The following is a 19796-nucleotide window of genomic DNA, read 5'->3' on the forward strand; positions in this document are numbered from 1 at the left end:
CCTGAATTATCTTGTTTATGCAAAGGACTGCCATCTTTGTTTATCTTGCTATAGATCAGAGACTTGTCTTCTATTATTATTATCCACTCAAGAAGTATTGATGCTGGTTATGTTATTCCTTTTATGAGTTAATTTATTAAACCTGCTCATTTTAACCCATCCCCTGCTGGTCCTGCCTCCCTTCCTGAAATCCGCACGACACCATCAAATCCACCCCTTGTGACAATCATACTGGGAGCTCTTCTATGCCTCCCCTCCATCGTTATACTTAGTATTTGCCACACGCATCAGCTAATAATAGGTCCTTGTACACTACAGTACTATAACACACAGCCCGCACTGCACTGCGTCAGGTCCGTGTACACTACAGTACTGTAACACACACAGCCCGCACTGCACTGCGTCAGGTCCGTGTACACTACAGTACTGTAACACACACAGCCCGCACTGCACTGCGGCAGGTCCTTGTACACTACAGTACTGTAACACACACAGCCCGCACTGCGTCAGGTCCGTGTACACTACAGTACTGTAACACACACAGCCCGCACTGCACTGCGGCAGGTCCTTGTACACTACAGTACTATAACACACAGCCCGAACTGCACTGCGGCAGGTCCTTGTACACTACAGTACTATATCACACAGCCCGAACTGCACTGCATCAGGTCCTTGTACACTACAGTACTATAACACACAGCCCGCACTGCACTGCGTCAGGTCCGTGTACACTACAGTACTGTAACACACACAGCCCGCACTGCACTGCGGCAGGTCCTTGTACACTACAGTACTATAACACACAGCCCGAACTGCACTGCGTCAGGTCCTTGTACACTACAGTACTATAACACACAGCCCGCACTGCACTGCGTCAGGTCCGTGTACACTACAGTACTGTAACACACACAGCCCGCACTGCACTGCGTCAGGTCCGTGTACACTACAGTACTGTAACACACACAGCCCGCACTGCACTGCGGCAGGTCCTTGTACACTACAGTACTATAACACACAGCCCGAACTGCACTGCGGCAGGTCCTTGTACACTACAGTACTATATCACACAGCCCGAACTTCACTGCATCAGGTCCTTGTACACTACAGTACTATAACACACAGCCCGCACTGCACTGCGTCAGGTCCGTGTACACTACAGTACTGTAACACACACAGCCCGCACTGCACTGCGGCAGGTCCTTGTACACTACAGTACTATAACACACAGCCTGAACTGCACTGCGTCAGGTCCTTGTACACTACAGTACTGTAACACACACAGCCCGCATTGCACTGCGTCAGGTCCTTGTACACTACAGTACTGTAACAAACACAGACCCCGCACTGCGGCAGGTCCTTGTACACTACAGTACTATAACACACAGCCCGAACTGCACTGCGGTAGGTCCTTGTACACTACAGTACTATATCACACAGCCCGAACTGCACTGCGTCAGGTCCTTGTACACTACAGTACTATAACACACAGCCCGCACTGCACTGCGTCAGGTCCGTGTACACTACAGTACTGTAACACACACAGCCCGAACTGCACTGCGTCAGGTCCTTGTACACTACAGTACTGTAACACACACAGCCCGCACTGCACTGCGTCAGGTCCTTGTACACTACAGTACTGTAACAAACACAGACCCCGCACTGCGTCAGGTCCTTGTACACTATAGTACCGTAACACACATAGTCCGTGCAGCACTGCGTCTGGTCCTTGTACACTACAGTACTATAACACACACAGCCCGCACTGCGTCAGGTCCTTGTACACTACAGTACTCTAACACACATATCCCGCACTGCACTGTGTCAGGTCCTTGTACACTACAGTACTGTAACACACACAGTCCGCACTGCACTGTGTCAGGTCCTTGTACACTACAGTACTGTAACACACATAGTCCGTGCAGCACTGCGTCAGGTCCTTGTACACTACAGTACTATAAAACACACAGCCCGCACTGCACTGCATCAGGTCCTTATACACTACAGTACTATAACACACACAGGCTGCACTGCACTGCATCAGGTCCTTGTACACTCTAGTACTGTAACACACATAGCCCGCACTGCACTGCGTCAGGTCCTTGTACACTACAGTACTATAAAACACACAGCTCGCACTGCACTGCATCAGGTCCTTGTACACTACAGTACTATAACACACACAGCCCGCACTGCACTGTGTCAGGTCCTTGTACACTACAGTACTGTAACACACTCACAGCCAGGCATGTATATAGATTCTACAGTGTAACGAGATTTATGTCTTACCTGTTAAATCTCATTTTTGGAGGACGTCAGGGGCCACAGGGATAACAGAGGGTAGAGAGTGAGGTCACGATCCAATCGTTATCCCTGTGGCCCCTGACGTCTGCCGCAGATGAAATCTAAATTCTATATGCAATGAAATGAAATTCCTGGTGGTAATTGACGGTCACGTTACCGAGACACAGCCGGGCATGTATATAGATTCATATGCAGCGTGACCATCCCTTACCCCTAGGAATTTCATTTTACCCCTGTTCCCTGACCCCTGCTTTAAAAGGAGAGGGAAATGCCTACCACAAAAAGATAAAGGTTTGTTAGCAAACGATTCCAACTCTGAAAAGATGATATCCAAGCAAGTCAATGGGAAGGCAATCTCTTTCACCATAGGATCACATTTGCAATATGCGATCCTTTCTTGCCAATGTATGACCCAGCAGATACAGGAACAGGAGATCCCTGTCTTCTGCTTCACAGAAATGTATGACTGCATCTCAGAATGGCGGTAGCCCCAGGACCCAATGCGACGCTGCCCAATGTTGATACATCGGGCAGCATCGCATCTGCAATAGAAACCTATGGGGGATGCAGCTGCGAGCAGAGCAGGAAGGATGAAAGATTCCGTATGTGGTCCGCCCTACGTACATTTGTGGGGTACTTAATATTTGTGGCTACTCCCCCAAATCTGGCGTTTTCAGGGATTAGCTGCAAATGCAATAGTAAATGGGGTACTTGTGTATTTTGGCGGCGCCCATCGCATCGCATACCATAACACATACGATGGTATGCGATGCGACGCGATATCGTACGATAGTGCACGATGGCATACAATTTTGAAATTGTATGCCATTGTACATGGCATACGATGCCATACGATGCGATGCGATGCGATTAACCCCTTCACGACATTTGACGTATATATACGTCATGGTCGGGAAGTACTTCCCGACACATGACGTATATATACGTCATGACTTCTAACTGTCACTGCGTCTAGAGACGCAGTGACAGTTAGGTGATGTCTGCTGTCCCTGACAGCAGACATCCCCCCTCGCCGCCCAGGGGGGGCAGGGGTGCCCCCCCCGGTCGGCGATCGCTGTGATTGGCTGTTCAAATCTGAACAGCCATTCACAGCGTTTCCTGTGTTACCGGCGGCTAAGCCGCTCGGTAACACAGGGATCGGTGGTGATCGGTGCTGTCAAGTACAGCACCGATCACCTCCGATGTGCAGCCCCCCCCTCAAACCCGCCGGGCACTCACCCGGCAGCAGTGGCAGCAGTAGCGGCTCCCCCGGAGCGTCTGAAGCGCACGCAGCGCTGACCTCCTCCCCCCTCCCCCCCGCAGCAGCAGCAGCAGCATCAAGCTGCAGAAAAAGTAAAAAAAATAAATATATGCACTAAAAAACTATATATATATATATATATATATATATATATATATATATATATATACACACACATATATATATATATATATATATGTGTGTGTGTATGTATATATATATATATATATATATACACACATATATATATATATACTAGGTGATTCATCGCGCCCTACGGGCGCTCTTCACACCGTCGTAAGGGGCTGCGCCCCCTTAATTTGTGAACGTTTGTATATGAGAAATATGGTTAAAATTGTATGAAAGATGCCCTGTATTGCAACTTAGGTGTCCGCGAATCGCGGGAGGGGGGGTCGCGGAGGGTGCCGCGAATTGCAGGAGGGGGGGTCGCGGGGGTGCCGCGAATTGCAGGAGGGGGGGTTGTGGGGTGGTGGATGCTGCGAATCGCGGGAGGGGAGGGATTGCAGAGAATCGCGGGAGGGGGGTCGCGGGGTGGGTTGCCGCAAATCGCGGGAGGGGGGTTACGGGGGCGGGGGTTGCGGCGAATCATGGTAGGGGGGGTCGCGGGGGGTGTGCCGTGAATCACGGGAGGGGGGGTCACGGGGTGGGGTGCCGAGAATCGCGGGGGGGTGTGTGTGTGCCGTGAATCGTGGGAGTGGGGGTTGCGGGGGGGGGGGGTGGGGGGGGGATGTGACGCGAATCGCCACAAGAAAAAATCAACACAGAAAGGTCAACACATGTAAATGTTGACATAAGTGTGGCACTTCATTGGTGTCCATGTCGACACATGAGAATGAATATGAAAACATTCAAAATATGAAAAAAAAAACTTCAAAAACTCATGTCAACCTTTTTCATTGTCGACCATAGCCATGTCAGTGTTTTCCATGTGCAATTTAATTCTGGAGCTGCCGCGAATCGCGGGGGGGTGCCGCAAATTGCGGGAGGGGGGGGGGGGTCGCGGGGGTGGGTGCCGCGAATCGCGGGAGGGGGGGTTACGGGGCGGGGGTTGCGGCGAATCATGGGAGGGGGGTCGCGGGGGTGTGCCGTGAATCACGGGAGGGGGGGTCACGGGTTGGGGTGCCGAGAATCGCGGGGGAGGTGTGTGTGTGTGTGCCGTGAATCGCGGGAGTGGGGGTTGTGGGGGGGGGGTGTGTGACGCAAATCGCCACAAGAAAAAATCAACACAGAAAGGTCAACACATGTAAATGTTGACATAAGTGTGGCACTTCATTGGTGTCCATGTCGACACATGACAATGAATATGAAAATATTCAAAAAATGAAAAAAAAAACTTCAAAAACTCATGTTTTTTCATTGTCGACCATAGCCATGTCAGTGTTTTGCATGTGCCATTTAATCCTGGGGCTGCCGCGAATCGCGGGGGGTGCCGCGATTTGCGGGAGGGGGGGGGGTTGCGGGAGGTGGGTGCCGCGAATCGCGGGAGAGCGGGGTTCATGGGGGTTCCGGTGGGGGGTTTCCGCGAATTGCGGGAGGGGGGGGGGGGGGTCGCGGGGGGGTGCCGCGAATCGCCGGAGGGGGGGTTGCGGGGGGTGTGATGCGAATCGCCACAAGAAAAAAATCAACACAGAAAGGTCAACACATGTAAATGTTGACATAAGTGTGGCACTTCATTGGTGTCCATATCGACACATGAGAATGAATATGAAAATATTCAAAAAATGACAAAAAAACTTCAAAAACTCATGTCAACCTTTTTCATTGTCGACCATAGCCATGTCAGTGTTTTCCATGTGCAATTTAATTCTGGAGCTGCCGCGAATCACGGGGGGGGGGGTGCCACGAATTGCGGGAGGGCGGGGTTCACAGGGGTTCCGGTGGGGGGTTGCCGCGAATTGCGGGAGGTGGGGGGTCACGGGGGGTGCCGCGAATCGCGGGAGGGGGGGTCGCGGGGGTGGGTGCCGCGAATCGCGGGAGGGCGGGGTTCACAGGGGTTCCGGTGGGGGGTTGCCGCGAATTGCGGGAGGTGGGGGGTCACGGGGGGTGCCGCGAATCGCGGGAGGGGGGGTTGCGGGGGGGTGTGACGCGAATCGCCACAAGAAAAAATCAACACAGAAAGGTCAACACATGTAAATGTTGACATAAGTGTGCCACTTATTGCTATTTTTTTCTTTGAAAACTGTCTGTGGGCTCACTGGTAAGGTTCTCTGTCACATACCTCCCAACATGACCCTCTCCAGGAGGGACACAATGCTCTGTTTCTAGACTTCCCCTTAATGTATGATTGCCATCACCTGTTTTAAACAGGTTAATTTCTCAGAAAGGTGTTCAGCACAGATGAAGGCAATCACACATTAAGAGGAAAGTCCAGGAACAGAGCGTTATAGACACAGACACCCACTTTGAGTGACAGATGTAGCCAAATATATAGGAGATATATGTGTGTGTGTGTGTGTGTGTGTGTGTGTATATACCGCACCGCCAGCCCCCCCCCCCCCTCCCACCCGGCAGCCCCCCTCCCTCCCACCCACCCGGCTGCCGCAGCACCAGCACCCCTCCCACCCCCCCGCCAGCCGCAGCGCCAGCCCCCCTCCCAAAGCTGGTGATTAAAATGGGGTCACTTGTGGGGGGGTTCCACTGTATTGGTGCTTCGGGGGTCTTGCTAATGCGACATAGCACCCACCATTCATTCCACCACCAAAAATCACTCCTTCCCTTCTGAGTCCTGCCATGCACCCAACTGGTATTTTTTGGTCACACATGAGGCATTGCCGTACTCGGGAGAAATTGGGGCACAGATTTTGGGGTGCTTTGTCTCCTTCATTCCTTGTGAAAATAAAAAATTTTGAGCCAGAACTGCATTTTTCAAAGCAAAGCACCCCAAAATCTGTGCCCCAATTTCTCCCGAGTACGGCAATGCCTCATGTGTGACCAAAAAATACCAGTTGGGTGCATGGCAGGACTCAGAAGGGAAGGAGTGATTTTTGGATTTTGCAGCACAGATTCTGGTTGAATGACCCCCGAAACACCCATACAGTGGAACCCCCCCACAAGTGACCCCATTTTGCAAACTACACCCTTCAGGGAATTCATCAAGGGGTATAGTGTACATTTCAAACCCCCCGGGGTTTCACCAATTTTGATACAACTGAGCTGTGAAAATGAAAAATTTTTTTTTTTTCATTTTCACTGCCCAGTTGTACCACAATTGGTGAAACCCCTGGGGGTTTGAAATGTACACTATACCCCTAGATGAATTCCCTGAAGGGTGTAGTTTGCAAAATGGGGTCACTTGTGGGGGGGTACCTAACTTTTAGCATCTTATGGTGCCTAGAAACCTACATTGTGCCTAAAAAATAATCTCATAAAAAGGAGGCTCCAAAATCAAGTAGGTGCTCCTTCTATTATGAAGCCTGTGGTTTGGTCACCGTGCACACTAGGGCCACATATAGGATATTTATGAAAACCAAAGAATTGGGGGAATCAATTTTTAGTCACATTTCTCTAGTAAAATCTACTGTGTTCCTTAGAAAAATGTATTAAAATTGAAACTCTGCAAAAAAAAAGAAATTTTGAAATTTCACCTACACTTTGTTTTAATTCCTGTGAAACACCTAAAGGGTTAACAAACTTCCAAAATGCTGTTTTGAATACTGTGAGGGGTGCAGTTTTTGAAATGGCATCATTTATGGGGGTGTCTCACATACAAGTCACTCAAAGTCACATCATAACTGACCTGGTCCCTAAAAAAATCAGAGTTTGAAATTTTCTTGAAAATTTGAGAATTTGCTATTCATATTTTAAGCCTCCTAGTGTCCAAAAAAATGAAAATGAGGTTGAAATAATGATGGCAACATAAAGTAGACATATGGTCTATGTTAGTTATTCACTATTTTGAGTGGTAAGATTATTTGTCTCACAAGCAGAAAATTTAACATTTTGCAAATCGCAAAATTTTCCATTTTTTTACGACATTTTGGTATTTTTCACAAAAAAACACAGACTGTATCCACGAAAATTTACCACTAACTTGAAGTACAATGTGTCACGAGAAAACAATCTCAAAATCACTGGGATAAGTAAAAGCAAAAAAAAGTTATCCCCACTTAAGTGATACATGCCAGATTTGAAAAAAAGGGCTCTGTCAGGAAGGCAAAAACTGGCTCTGTCATGAAGGGGTTAAACATTGTATAAGCACCCTAATGGGTGCTTATACAATGTTAAGCACCCAAATGGGTGCTTACAATGTTAAATGCACCCCCACGCCACCCCCCACTATAAACGTGAACCCGAAGCGTGGCGAGCGCAGCGAGCCCGCGAGGGGCGGCGGTACGCGTCCTACGACCTTTTCATACCCCCACTATCCACGTCGGCGTGGAGTTGAGAATAGAATAGTGTGGCGAGCGCAGCGAGCCACCGAGCCCGAAGCGTGGCGAGCGCAGCGAGCCCCGCGAGGGGACGCGGATACCTTCACAGGTAAACGCGTCCCCTCGCGGGCTTCACAGGTGTCCGCGTCGCCACGGACACCTGTGAAGCCCGCGAGGGGACGCGTATAACTGTGAAGGTATCCGCGTCCCCTCGCGGGGCTCGCTGCGCTCGCCACGCTTCGGGCTCGGGGGCTCGCTGCGCTCGCCACACTATTCTATTCTCAACTCCACGCCGACGTGGATAGTGGGGGTATGAAAAGGTCGTAGGACGCGTACCGCCGCCCCTCGCGGGCTCGCTGCGCTCGCCACGCTTCGGGTTCACGTTTATAGTGGGGGGTGGCGTGGGGGTGCATTTAACATTGTAAGCACCCATTTGGGTGCTCAAAAGCACCCTTTAGGGTGCTTATACGATTTTTGGTCGTATAGGGGGTCAAAATCGCGTCGCATCGCATGCCATCGGGTGCATGGCATGCGATGCGATGCGATCTGTTCGTCGTACGACGGACATCGGGGGCGCCGCCAAAATACACAAGTACCGTAAATGGTCCCCAGGATGAGACAATGCCTGAGTACAGGTGGCTGCATTATGCACCATACAATAAGAGGTGAATCACAATACAAAGACAATAGAAACGCAGATAGGACAAGGTGATTGGTTCTTTAACCATAGTATAGTTCCCAGGTCAGATACAAAGAGCGAGGCTGCGTATCCGCGTCATGTCACTGTAATACCGTCAGCAGGAAGACGGGGCTACTGTACTGGTGCAGAGGGATTGCCTGCTACATCAATGATATCTAGAAGGTGATTGGTTGGTATAGGCTACATATACCTCCACCTGCACCTGTGGAGGTTTGATACATGTCCCTCTGCTGTGATAACCTTAGGGCCTAATTCAGGCCTGTTTTCTAGGCTGCGTATTCTCATAGCCTATCCAACAGGTAAGCGCAGCCCTGCCGAACCCTCCCACCCCCGCACTGCCGAATCTCCTCTCTAACGTGCGAGGGGATGTGTACACTAACACATCCTGAAGGTGAGAGAAGTCATTCGATGGCCATTGACAAAACTCAATCTGAACTGACTTATTACTTTCAAAAATAGCAAAAGGGGGCGGGCACTGATGTCATGTGATGTCAGCCACCTGCCCGAGCAAGCACCGATCCGCCTGTGTTCCCCTGCATCATCTCCCTGTCTGTCCCTGCCAGCCACCTCAAGAGCAACTCCCCCACCATCGGCCACGGGGATGAATTCGGTCTCCTACGAACGGATCGGAATCGGCTCCTCAGTATGAATAGTGGCGGCCTGGAATATTGTCTCTGTAGCGTTCTGCAGGTATCAATAATATACATGTGTTATAGTTCCAGCGGTACTTGTATACTAGGATTCAGTATTGAATCCCGGCGGTCAGGATCCCGGCGTTCAGAATCCCGACGCCGGAATCCTGACAGCCAAAATCCCGACAAGGGGGGGACGTGGATCGCCCCCCCCCCCCCTTGCGGGCTCGCTGCGCTCGCCACGCAGCGGGCCCGGTGCCTCGCTACGCTCGGCACACTAATTTATTCTCCCTCCAGGGGTGTCGTGGACACCCACGGAGGGAGAATGTGTCGGGATTTCGGCGGTCGGGATTCTGAATGCCGGGATCCCGACCGCCGGGATTTTAACTGCATCCCGTTTACTAGCACGGCACCACCGATTTATAGTGTATGTCATCGGGTTGGAAAAATCGGTCGCATCGCATGCGACCAAATTGCATGCGATGCGACCAAATCGACCCGATTTTTAATTGTATAGCCACCCTGATGGGTAATTACTATGTCAAATGCCCCCCCATTGTTAAAGCCACGCCACGATCAACCCCAACTCGAAGCGCGGCGACACAGCGAGCCCGCGAGGGGCGGCGGTATGCGTCCTCCGACCTCTTCATACCCCCACTATCCACGGTGGCGTGGAGGTTATTTTATATATTGTGGCGAGCGCAGAAGCGTGGCGAGCGCAGCGAGCCCCGCGAGGGGACGCGCATTACTTCACATGTATTCCGTGTCCCCTTGCAGGGCTCGGTGCGCTCGCCACACTATATAGAATCACCTCCACGCCGACGTGGATAGTGGGGGTATGAAAAGATTGGAGGACGCGTACCGCCGCCCATCGCGGGCTCACTGCGTTTGCCACAGTTCGGGTTGAAGTTTATCGTGGCTTGGCGTTAACAATGGGGGGGCATTTGACATAATAATTAACCATCATGTGGGTATACAATTAAAAATCGGGTCTGGGGGGGCATTTAACATTGGGTACAATGTAAAATCGGGTCGGTCGCGTCGCATGCCATTGTAATGGCATGTGATGCGACCGATTTTAAAATTATATGGGAAGGTCTTTAAAACCCGAAAATCGGGTCCCATTGCATATCTTAAGTTATGGTATGCGATGGGACCCGACGGGCGCCGTGCTAGGAAACAAGTACCGTTCCAGCAGTATGAATCGGCAAATAACGTGCAGTGTCAGACAGGTGACAGTGGCGCAACTGACTCTGACCAACTACGGCACATAGGCGGCTCCTCTGGATGGGCAGAGCTGGAATGTAACCAGGTAGCAGCGATATCAGCAGCAGGAACCTGAGATAACAGTGATGAGACAGCTGAGGTGAGAGCTAGCGGCAGGCTCTGCTGCCATTGGTACAGGGGATCTTTACATGAATAATACTGGGGCAATTTATTGTTTGTCAAAGATTAATGGGCTGATTCTGTCAGATGCAACACCAAACTCTCCACAGCTTGTACCCAATATCCAACACCATCATTCTGTAGGTTGTCCATAGAAGTCTATGGGCTCCGCAGGACTCCAGGGTCATAAACCCAAATATCCCCACAACACAAAAGTTCTAATAAGGAGAGTATGCATGGGATAAGTGGCGGTATGTATCACACACAATATGTGATGCATGATACGACCCAACCTTTACAGTCGTACTCACTGTTGCATACCCTCCAACATGGCCCATTCCATTAGGTACAAAATGTTATGTTGCTGGACTTCTTTACCAGTGGCAGTTACAGAGGTGATGCTGCAGCACAGTCCAATATTCAAAAAGGGGAGCCACACCTATTGCCACTCCAAACATCACTGTCCTGGACTGACTGGCAGTTGATGTGACCCCCCTCTTTGAGTTTGGACTGTGCTGGAGCCCCACCTCTGTAACTGCCACTGGCAGGGAAGTCCAGGAACAGAGCATTTTGTACCTAATGGGATGGGTCATGTTGGAGGGTATGGAGATGTACTAAGGCTTGGAGAGTGATAAAATGGAGAGAGATACAGCACCAACCAATCAGCTTATAACTTGACAAATGATAGCTGGTAGTTTATCACTCTCACACAGTTTTACACAGCACTTCTGTACAAAGGATCTACAAGATGGCTGCAGTCACCTGGTGCAGCACTACATCAGATTGGGGGCAGACTTCCCTGGGTCCTAGTGCCTAGTATGTATGTATGTATGTATGTATGTATGGAGACAGTGCAGTAACAGGTGGGAGGACTAATCACAAGTTACAATCTCTTGATTATGGCTTTGATTGGTTCCTTAATCATCTAGGGGGAGACGCATCATAAGGAAAGTATATCTTTAGCTAATAATGAAGCTTTAAGGATCAGCATTCGTCAGCTGCACGGCGTCTGTAGACCTGCCACATTGGATTACAGCCAGCAGCGCTCCCATATCTGTGGTGTTGCTGCTCAGTACGTGGCCTGGGAACCAGACCTTAAATGATCACTTCGGTATAGGGAGGTCATTTATTCAATCCCGGGATTCGGGATAAAAAAAATCCCGGAATTGGCCTCCTGACACTGGGAACTGCTTAGAAGCAGTCCTTTTGCGGTTTACCAGGCGGGCGGAGCAAGCGGAGGCAGCAGACAGGGCGGGCTAGCAGAGGAAGCGCTCTGCTGCCCAACAAAAAGGAATTGAAATGTGTATTTCAATCACGAAATCCCTGGATGCTAGAGGAGGCCGCTGCCTCCTCTAGCATCCTCAAAAAGTGTCTGCTGCAAGGGGGCAGACATTTTGCGAGGGCCATTTTCATTAACAGAAGCCTGCCAGGAGGAGAGCCGCAACCGCAGACAAGAGAATAGTATATCTGTGGGTCCTGGCAGTGGCAAGCAGAGAGGTAAGATTGGTCCTGGGCCCCGGCAGCAGTCCAGCGCATCAATAGCCCCGCAGACCCCCGGTGCCCACACTTACTCAGCGCCTCCCCGCGACCTATGGGACTATCTGAGTGACGCAGATACTGGAAACCAGAGACAGGCAACCAGTGGCCTTCCAGGGTGTGGATCAAAGGGTGGACAGTGTCGACAAAAGGTCGGCATGGAAAAGGTTGACAAATAAAATGTCAACAGGAAAAAGGTTGACACATGAAAATGTCGACATGAGTTTTCACGATATTGTTGTCAATGTGGACGCCAATCGGCATGAACCAACAATTGGTGTAGCTCGTACCTCCGTATGCAGCGCTCAGCATATACAAACATGCGCTGCCTAGTGAACAGGTCTGAATCATGCCTTCTGGCCGTCACACAGGGGAGGAGGAAGGTTGAGGTGTGAGCATTGGGAGCCTGAGACTGCAGCTCCGGCTGTCCACTGTCTGGCGGACAAACCAGCGGGTCCTAGTGCCCACCGGCTCTATCAGATCTACCGGAGACAGAAGCAGTACCGCTGCTGTTCTCCTTTGGTAAAAAAGTTAATGTTTCTCTAGGGAGACGCAAAGGGCAACTGGCGCCTCTAATTCATCAATGGGAATTTAAATCTGCAGCCATTAAGAGCTTAGCACTGGCTGTGAAGGGCCGGCTATGCTAATGTCATTAGTGCCTGATTATGTAACGCTGTGTACACCACATGTCACCAGTATTGTGCACATGTGGCCTCCATTCATTGTGTGCCAGTAACAGTTATTTCTCTTCTCCTTCCTCCCCAGACGATCGCTGCTTGATGTCTCTGAATAACCCGGCAGGATGGTCATTTTACGGCAGGTACGTCTCTCATCTTATTTTATTGCCGGCTGTTGGCAGTGCATGCGGCAGTAACATTGTGACCACGCTCTGGCGTCACACGGATTTATTGGTGGCTGTTGCCAGTGCATGCAGCAGTAACATTGGGACCACGTACTGGTGTCACACTGATTTATTGCCACAGATGCCGGCTGATGTGAGCTCCAATTGCCCCCATTATAATCAACCGCTGTTGAGCGGAGACCTGCATCTGGTTACTAGGAAGCCCTGGCTGGGTTTGCCTGGGAGAGTGGAGACGCCCCAATAAAGGGGCTCTCCCCCTCCAAGGCACCCAAGAGCCAGGGCTGACTCCCAGTGCTTTGCGTGCCACTCCTGGGCTTTGGGTTGCAAGTTTATAGCATTGAATTAATTGAATTGAATTAACATCGTCTTTTATCAGTGGAATTAGGAGTACTTGGAGAACCATAAGTACCAGCATGCTGGGCATTAAAGGGACAGCTGGGACCTGAAGTCTCAACAGCAAAACAAATATTACAATAAAGACAATGCACATGCACTGTAGATGGTATAACTTGCTACAGTCCAGTTCCATCTTCTCAGTCACGTGATGCTCCTCCTCAGTCACGTGGTGCTCCTCCTGTCACATGGTGCTCCTCCTCGGTCACACGGCGCTCCTCCTCGGTCACGTGGTGCTCCTCCTCAGTCGTGTGGTGCTCCTCCTCAGTCGTGTGGTGCTCCTCCTCAGTCACGTGGTGCTCCTCCACCGTAACGTATTGCTCCTCCTCGGTCACGTGGTGCTCCTCCTCGGTCACGTGGTGCTCCTCCTCGGTCACGTGGCGCTCCTCCTCGGTCACGTGGCGCTCCTCCTCAGTCACGTGGCGCTCCTCCTCAGTCATGCGACGCAGAGGTAGAACTACAATAGCTGCAGCAGGTGCTGTCAGCCGGGGCCCCTGAGGACTAAGGAGCCCACTGCTGGCCCTGTCACCCTCTTGCCTGTCAGGGCCAGATTATCCAGTAGGCTCCTGCCTAGGCCATAGTGCAAAGTGTGGGGCCCATATTACTGCCAATTGATTTTCTTATGTGTATTTCTCTTGGCGGAATGGGATCATTGGATAGACAGCAACTAGGTCTACAAGCATTAGGTCAACACCACTAGGTCGACATGGATTAGGCCGACGTGTCATTAGCTCGACACAACCATTAGGTCGACATGGGAAATGTCGACAGTCAAAAGGTTGATATGGGGTTTTCATGATTTTTTCGTCCCAAATTTCGACACAGTCGACATGGACACTGAGACGTAGAACCCCATCTGCTCGCCATGCTTCGGGCACGATTTGATTCTCCCTCCATGCCCTAGTGGATGGTAGGGCATGAAATACCGCCTGTCGGCACATGTCGGTTCCAAAAAAAGTGAAAAACCCCTTCAACCTTTTGACTTTCGACCTTCCCCATGTCGACCTATTGCTTGTGTCGACCTAATGCTTGTGTTGACATAACACATCGACCTTCAGTCATGTCGACCTAATGTTTGTAGACCTAGTCACCGTATCCCACTTGGCACTCGAAGTGGAGCCCCCCATACTGTCTAGGGAACCTGTGGGTTCTTGGTCGGCCGGTCACAGTAAGCTGGTTTGGATGAGGAATAGTTGCATTAAGGGGTTAACACAGTCGGCCACAGTAACACAGGACTTAAACTTTCCACTTACTGCATCTAAAGAAAGACAAACACTGCGGGGACTGAGCCAAGTTATCTCCCCATTCACAGACAAATTGCTTTTGGCACCTCCTTTTTGGTAAACAAAGAAAGTGGGGTTTGCCCGGTGCCTAATGAGTCTCAGGGCTGCGCTTGTGTCACTGGTAAACTATGTCAGCGTACCCCAATTGTTCATGGACATCAGTCCTAAATGACAAGTTTGGAGTTAGCAGTGAAGTCACTGGCACTGTAACCTTGGGAGAGAGAGTATCTGGGTAAGACATGTCTGCTGAGGTACCTGACCCAGTCCCTGCGGCCGCAGAGTCACAGCACCACTCCCGGGAGGTTATACTGGGCGTTCACGCCTCAGCCCAGAGACAGGTAAGGAATTCACTGTTATCTCTGTATCCTGAAATAGAAAGTATAAGAATAGATTGGATGCAACCTGCACAAGCCAGGAGATGCTTGTCCGCAATAAGTTTCACAGTAACGGCAGTAAAGGGGATATGTATCAAGTCTTGGAGAGAGATAAGGGGCCGGATGTAATAACAATGCGAAATATATCCAGGAGGTCGTTGGGCGGGCAGCACAGCAGAAGTCTGTCCGGACAGCATGCGAGGGGGGGCATGGTGTGGGTCAGCGGGGGACACGGAAAGAAGACTTCTATAGGGTAGAGCCAGAAAAAGCTGGTGTTACCCTCTGCAGAGAAATCGCGCCGGCTGGCAAATGATACATTAGAAAATGTGGAAAACCCCCAATAACTGGGTTTTTACCGCATTTTGAGTTTGATACATTCAGAGCACTGGGTATATGAAGGACATTAGAGTGTTTAATATGCTGCATATTTTGGGTCCAATATGCAGGACATTGGGCGGTATTCAATGAGGCTGATTCGCCATGTTATTATGGTGATTTTGTGCTGTAAGGCAAATTTTTGTCAAAAACGGTGAATCACCCTATTCAATGACCAGATGGCGAATACATTTGAAGGTTTTTTTCGCCATGATTCACCGAGTAGCAATCGCTATCTTTTTATGGTGAAGTGGAATGTGAACTTTTAAAATAAAGTGTTATGTTTTTTACATTTGGTGTCAAAAAATCAGGAATTTTATTCTGAGGAGGGGCATGCTATTTTTATTCATGTGCTGTAAGCACATGAATATATATTAAATTTAAAAAAATATATATTTTTTTTTACACAGCAGCCAGCAGGGGGCGCCGGAGCCGAGCCGCTCATTAGATATTCATATATTCACTGCACCCGATCGTTACATATGCATTATTGGGTGTAGTGAATATACCCGGTCCCCTGCTGGCACCCCCGGGGGGCAGCCTGTGCTGCCTGGCACCCTGGGAAGCCCACCTCACCCCCACAAACGTTCTGGGGCAGGCAGAGAGACTTCCATCTCTCTGCCTGCCACCGTCCTCAGGCTCCCTGCGGCGTTCGCCGCAGGAGCTCATATTCACCGGTCAGGGGCAGCGAGCAGTGGCGAATGTGCAGCGAATCCTTAACAGGATTCGCTGCACGTCGCCGGTATTCACATTGAATACCACCCATTGTCTGTATAGCTGGGAATTCTGGACAACACTGTATATGGGATCCGTCATGCGTTAGATATATTGGGAAAACTGTGTAAATTCCCCCCTATGTTGTATACATCCTATGGTATGTAGACATCTACACGTATGCTTGAATAAATGTCCGGTTCGTGCCCATATTTCCATTGTCGCGTGGTTGTGGAAAAACAGGGCCACTTGCTTGAATTTCTCCCCTGGGCTAAAAGTTGCCAGCCAGCCCCCGCTGGTTTCTATATGATGGTCATTGGCAGGGCCGGATATAGGGACTCATGGGTCTGGAGCTGAAAATGTTCAAGGGCCTAATGAACCAGATGTACTAAGCTTGAAAAGGGTTAAAATGGTGAGTGTTAAATCACTAGCCAATCAGCCTCTACCTGCCATGTCACAGGTTGTGTTTGAAAAAATGTCAGGTAGGAGCTGGTTGATTGGTGGTTTATCACTCTCCATTTTATCCATTTTCAAGCTTAGTACATCTGGCCCAATGAAAAGCGGAGGAGGTGAGGACAATGCCATGTAGCCAAGTAGTACCCATACACTATGGCCCTTATTCTGGTTCACTCGCTCGGGTGCGAAATTGACCCCTTGCGAGTCATCCAGACCCCGCCTGGCAAATGGTACGCCCTCCTCCCTTCGCACGCTGGGTTTATTCGCCTGGCATGCAAATGGATGTTTTACATGAACATGTATTCGCATGCCAGTGGGAACCTCCCCCATCAAATGATGGTGAAGGCGCACGCATATGTAAGGGCGGTGCAGACCACTTGTACATATGCGTGTAGAATTCCAGGGAATCGGTCGGACAGCTGACATCCGGTTATGTCAGATGCCCGCCCCCCGCACATGCGTCATGAACGCATTAGGATGTGTACGCCCAGCGGTTTCATGGGAACACCCATGAAACGCTGGGCATTAACATATGCTAATGGCCCTGCCTGGCACCCTACGCCCCTCTCCAGCCCCCCCCCCCCCCCCACCCCGCTCAAAAAAGTAGGAGGCGCGCACCCAGCCAAGCGATTTTTCATCGAGTTCATACGCACCTGGTCTATACACATGTGCAGAAATACAGCTGTGCATACGCAAAACATCCGGCCCCCATGTGAATTCGCACCCGAGCGAGTCAACCAGAATAAGGGCCTATATGCCTCAACATCTTACTAAATATATAAATGTACTAGTTTTGTGTAAAAAATAGAAATACAATTTTAATACCTATGATTTATGGCCAAACATATGGGCAGCTGGTGAGGGTGTGGTATACAGTCAGGGCCGGTGCAAGGCACCGGAGCGCCCCAGGCGAGGGGGGGTGGGGCGCCCTGGTGCCTACGGGGGGGTACCTGCGGCGCTGTGTGATCTGGCAGCGGGGTCCCTGCAGTGATGCGCGCTATCCGGCAGCCAGGCGGCGGCGCGGGAAGCGCTGATGGGTTTGAAAACTCGCAGCACGCTGATTGGCTGAATCTCAGCCAATCGGCATGCGGAATGTTTTCAAACCCAGCAGCGCTTCCCGCGCCGCCTGGCTGCCGGATAGCGCGCATCACTGCAGGGACCCCGCCGCCAGATCACACAGCGCCGCAGGTACCCGGCACGGACACCCCTGCAGCCTCCATGCGAGGGGCGAAGTGCCGCCCTCCAGTGGCTGGCGCCCTAGGCAAATGCCTAGATTTGCCTAGTGGTGGCACCGGCCCTGTATACAGTCGGGATTCGGACAGTCATTAGTCAGACGTCGGAATCCCGACTGCACAGCAGGGGAGCACAATGAAGCCCCTTGCGGGCTCGCTGCGCTCGCCACTCTGCGGGCATGGTGGCGAGCTGCGCTTGCCACCTATTTTATTTTCCCTCTATGGGGGTCGTGGACCCCCACGAGGGAGCAGTCGGGATTCCGACGTCGGAGTAATGACTGTCGGGGAGCCGTCCGGCACCTGCTGGTGATGCTGGGACAATTTTACGTGCATACCCTCCAACTGTAACATTTTAGCCGGTACAGTACAGTTTTTTAACCGGCAAAAATCCAAATGTACCGATGTACCGTTTTTCTTCGGCGGTGGTCGCTCCCCCGACTCCGCAAGCAATGGCTCCGGGCTGCGATGGATCATGGATGGATATGATCAGGCCCAGTGGGGATAATTGTGTCCCAGTGCGGCTGCTCCCGTTCCCAGTGGTGACTTGCGCGGCATCCCGGCAGCCAGCGTTCATGCGTCACATGATGTCAGCGCGCTGACTAGGCACCCATCCTGCACCCTGGCTGCGCACCCGACCAGCATGCTTCCTGTGCACCCGGTGATCTGAATGACACCGCAGCCGCGGGACTCACTCAGATGACTGAGCAGCTCAAGGGGGTGCTGTACATTAATGTCCGTCCTCAGGTAGGGGCGTGGTCTCGGATACATGAGGTGTTGCCCCACCCCCTCTACATGTGGACACTCCCCTATATTCGTGCCCACGCCCCCTGTGCCGATTTCCATCTATAAAATGTTGGAGGGTATGTATGTGTAGGCCTGAAACTGCAGCTCAATCCGCCCCATTGTTGATCTGGCTCCGGCCGTGGGGCTGTAAAATATGCTGGTTATTTTAATTTAATGTATGATGGTCTGTCAATTTTTCACACTAAAAAACCTTAATGTGAAACTAAACCCCCAAAATAAAATGTCTGATAGTGTTCCCGTTGCCTCACAAACCTGGGAAAAGATCAAATTAGCATATAGATTGCTAGGCGCCGGCCGTTACCAGCAGGAACTGTCCGCTCGGTGCGGTATTTTGGGACCAGATGACACTTTTATGGACAGCACAAACGCAAGACGTTGAAAATACACTGACAATTTATTGACACAATTAAAGACAATAGATTGTCAGGGAACGGCTTTGTACAAGCGCTGACATTTGTGACCCGACATCCAGGCTCCCAGCAGACACTTGATCACATTACCTCAGTCCCAGCATTACAGCCGTCCGGGGCAGAGAATAAAATGTGAGATATTATACTGAGGCTTCTGACACTATCGCATCCTAAAGGGATCGTAAATTGTATATTTATTTTATTGACTGTTTATTCCAGATATCATTTAATGTTATCCTTCTGTGCAGGTTACGAGCACCCCCAGGGGGATATGGTGGCCCCTTTTATCATATATTCCGCAGATGTCCCAATTTGAGGGCCCTATAGCTGAGGAGGAAGGGGATATTGTAGATTTTATTGTGTTTTTTTTTTATTTTTTCTCTTGTCACTGAGGGGGTTATTCTAGTTCATTCTTTCTGACAAAATCCTTCTTAGATGGACAAAACCATGTGCACTGCGGGTGGGGCAGATGTAACTTGTGCAGAGAGAATTAGATTTGGGTGGGGTTTTTCTTCAAAGTGAGATCTATATTGCAGTGTAAAATCATGCAGTCAGTATTTACCCTGCACAGAAACAAAAAAACTCACCCAAATCTAATTCTCTCTGCACATGTTACATCTGCCCCCCTGAAGTGCACATGGTTTTGTCCATCTAAGAAGGATTTTGTCAAAAGAATGAACTAGAATAAA

At 50.5% G+C, this 19796-nt stretch overlaps 1 protein-coding gene across 7 annotated transcripts in view; it reads left to right on the plus strand.

Annotated features, from left to right (window-relative positions):
- The window catches only part of MYO7A (myosin VIIA), a 136955-nt gene that overhangs the window by 10383 nt on the left and 106776 nt on the right, over positions 1-19796 (plus strand). For all 7 annotated transcript variants that reach the window (XM_083170196.1, XM_083170190.1, XM_083170192.1 and 4 more), the window contains exon 2: positions 12970-13024. In XM_083170196.1, coding sequence (XP_083026322.1) covers positions 13007-13024 — 18 coding nt within the window. In that variant the 5' untranslated portion in view covers positions 12970-13006. The remainder of the gene's footprint in view (positions 1-12969; positions 13025-19796) is intronic.

The sequence above is a fragment of the Crinia signifera genome, chromosome 2, assembly GCF_055691185.1.
Source record: "Crinia signifera chromosome 2, ASM5569118v1, whole genome shotgun sequence".
Classification (NCBI taxonomy): Eukaryota; Metazoa; Chordata; class Amphibia; order Anura; family Myobatrachidae; genus Crinia; species Crinia signifera.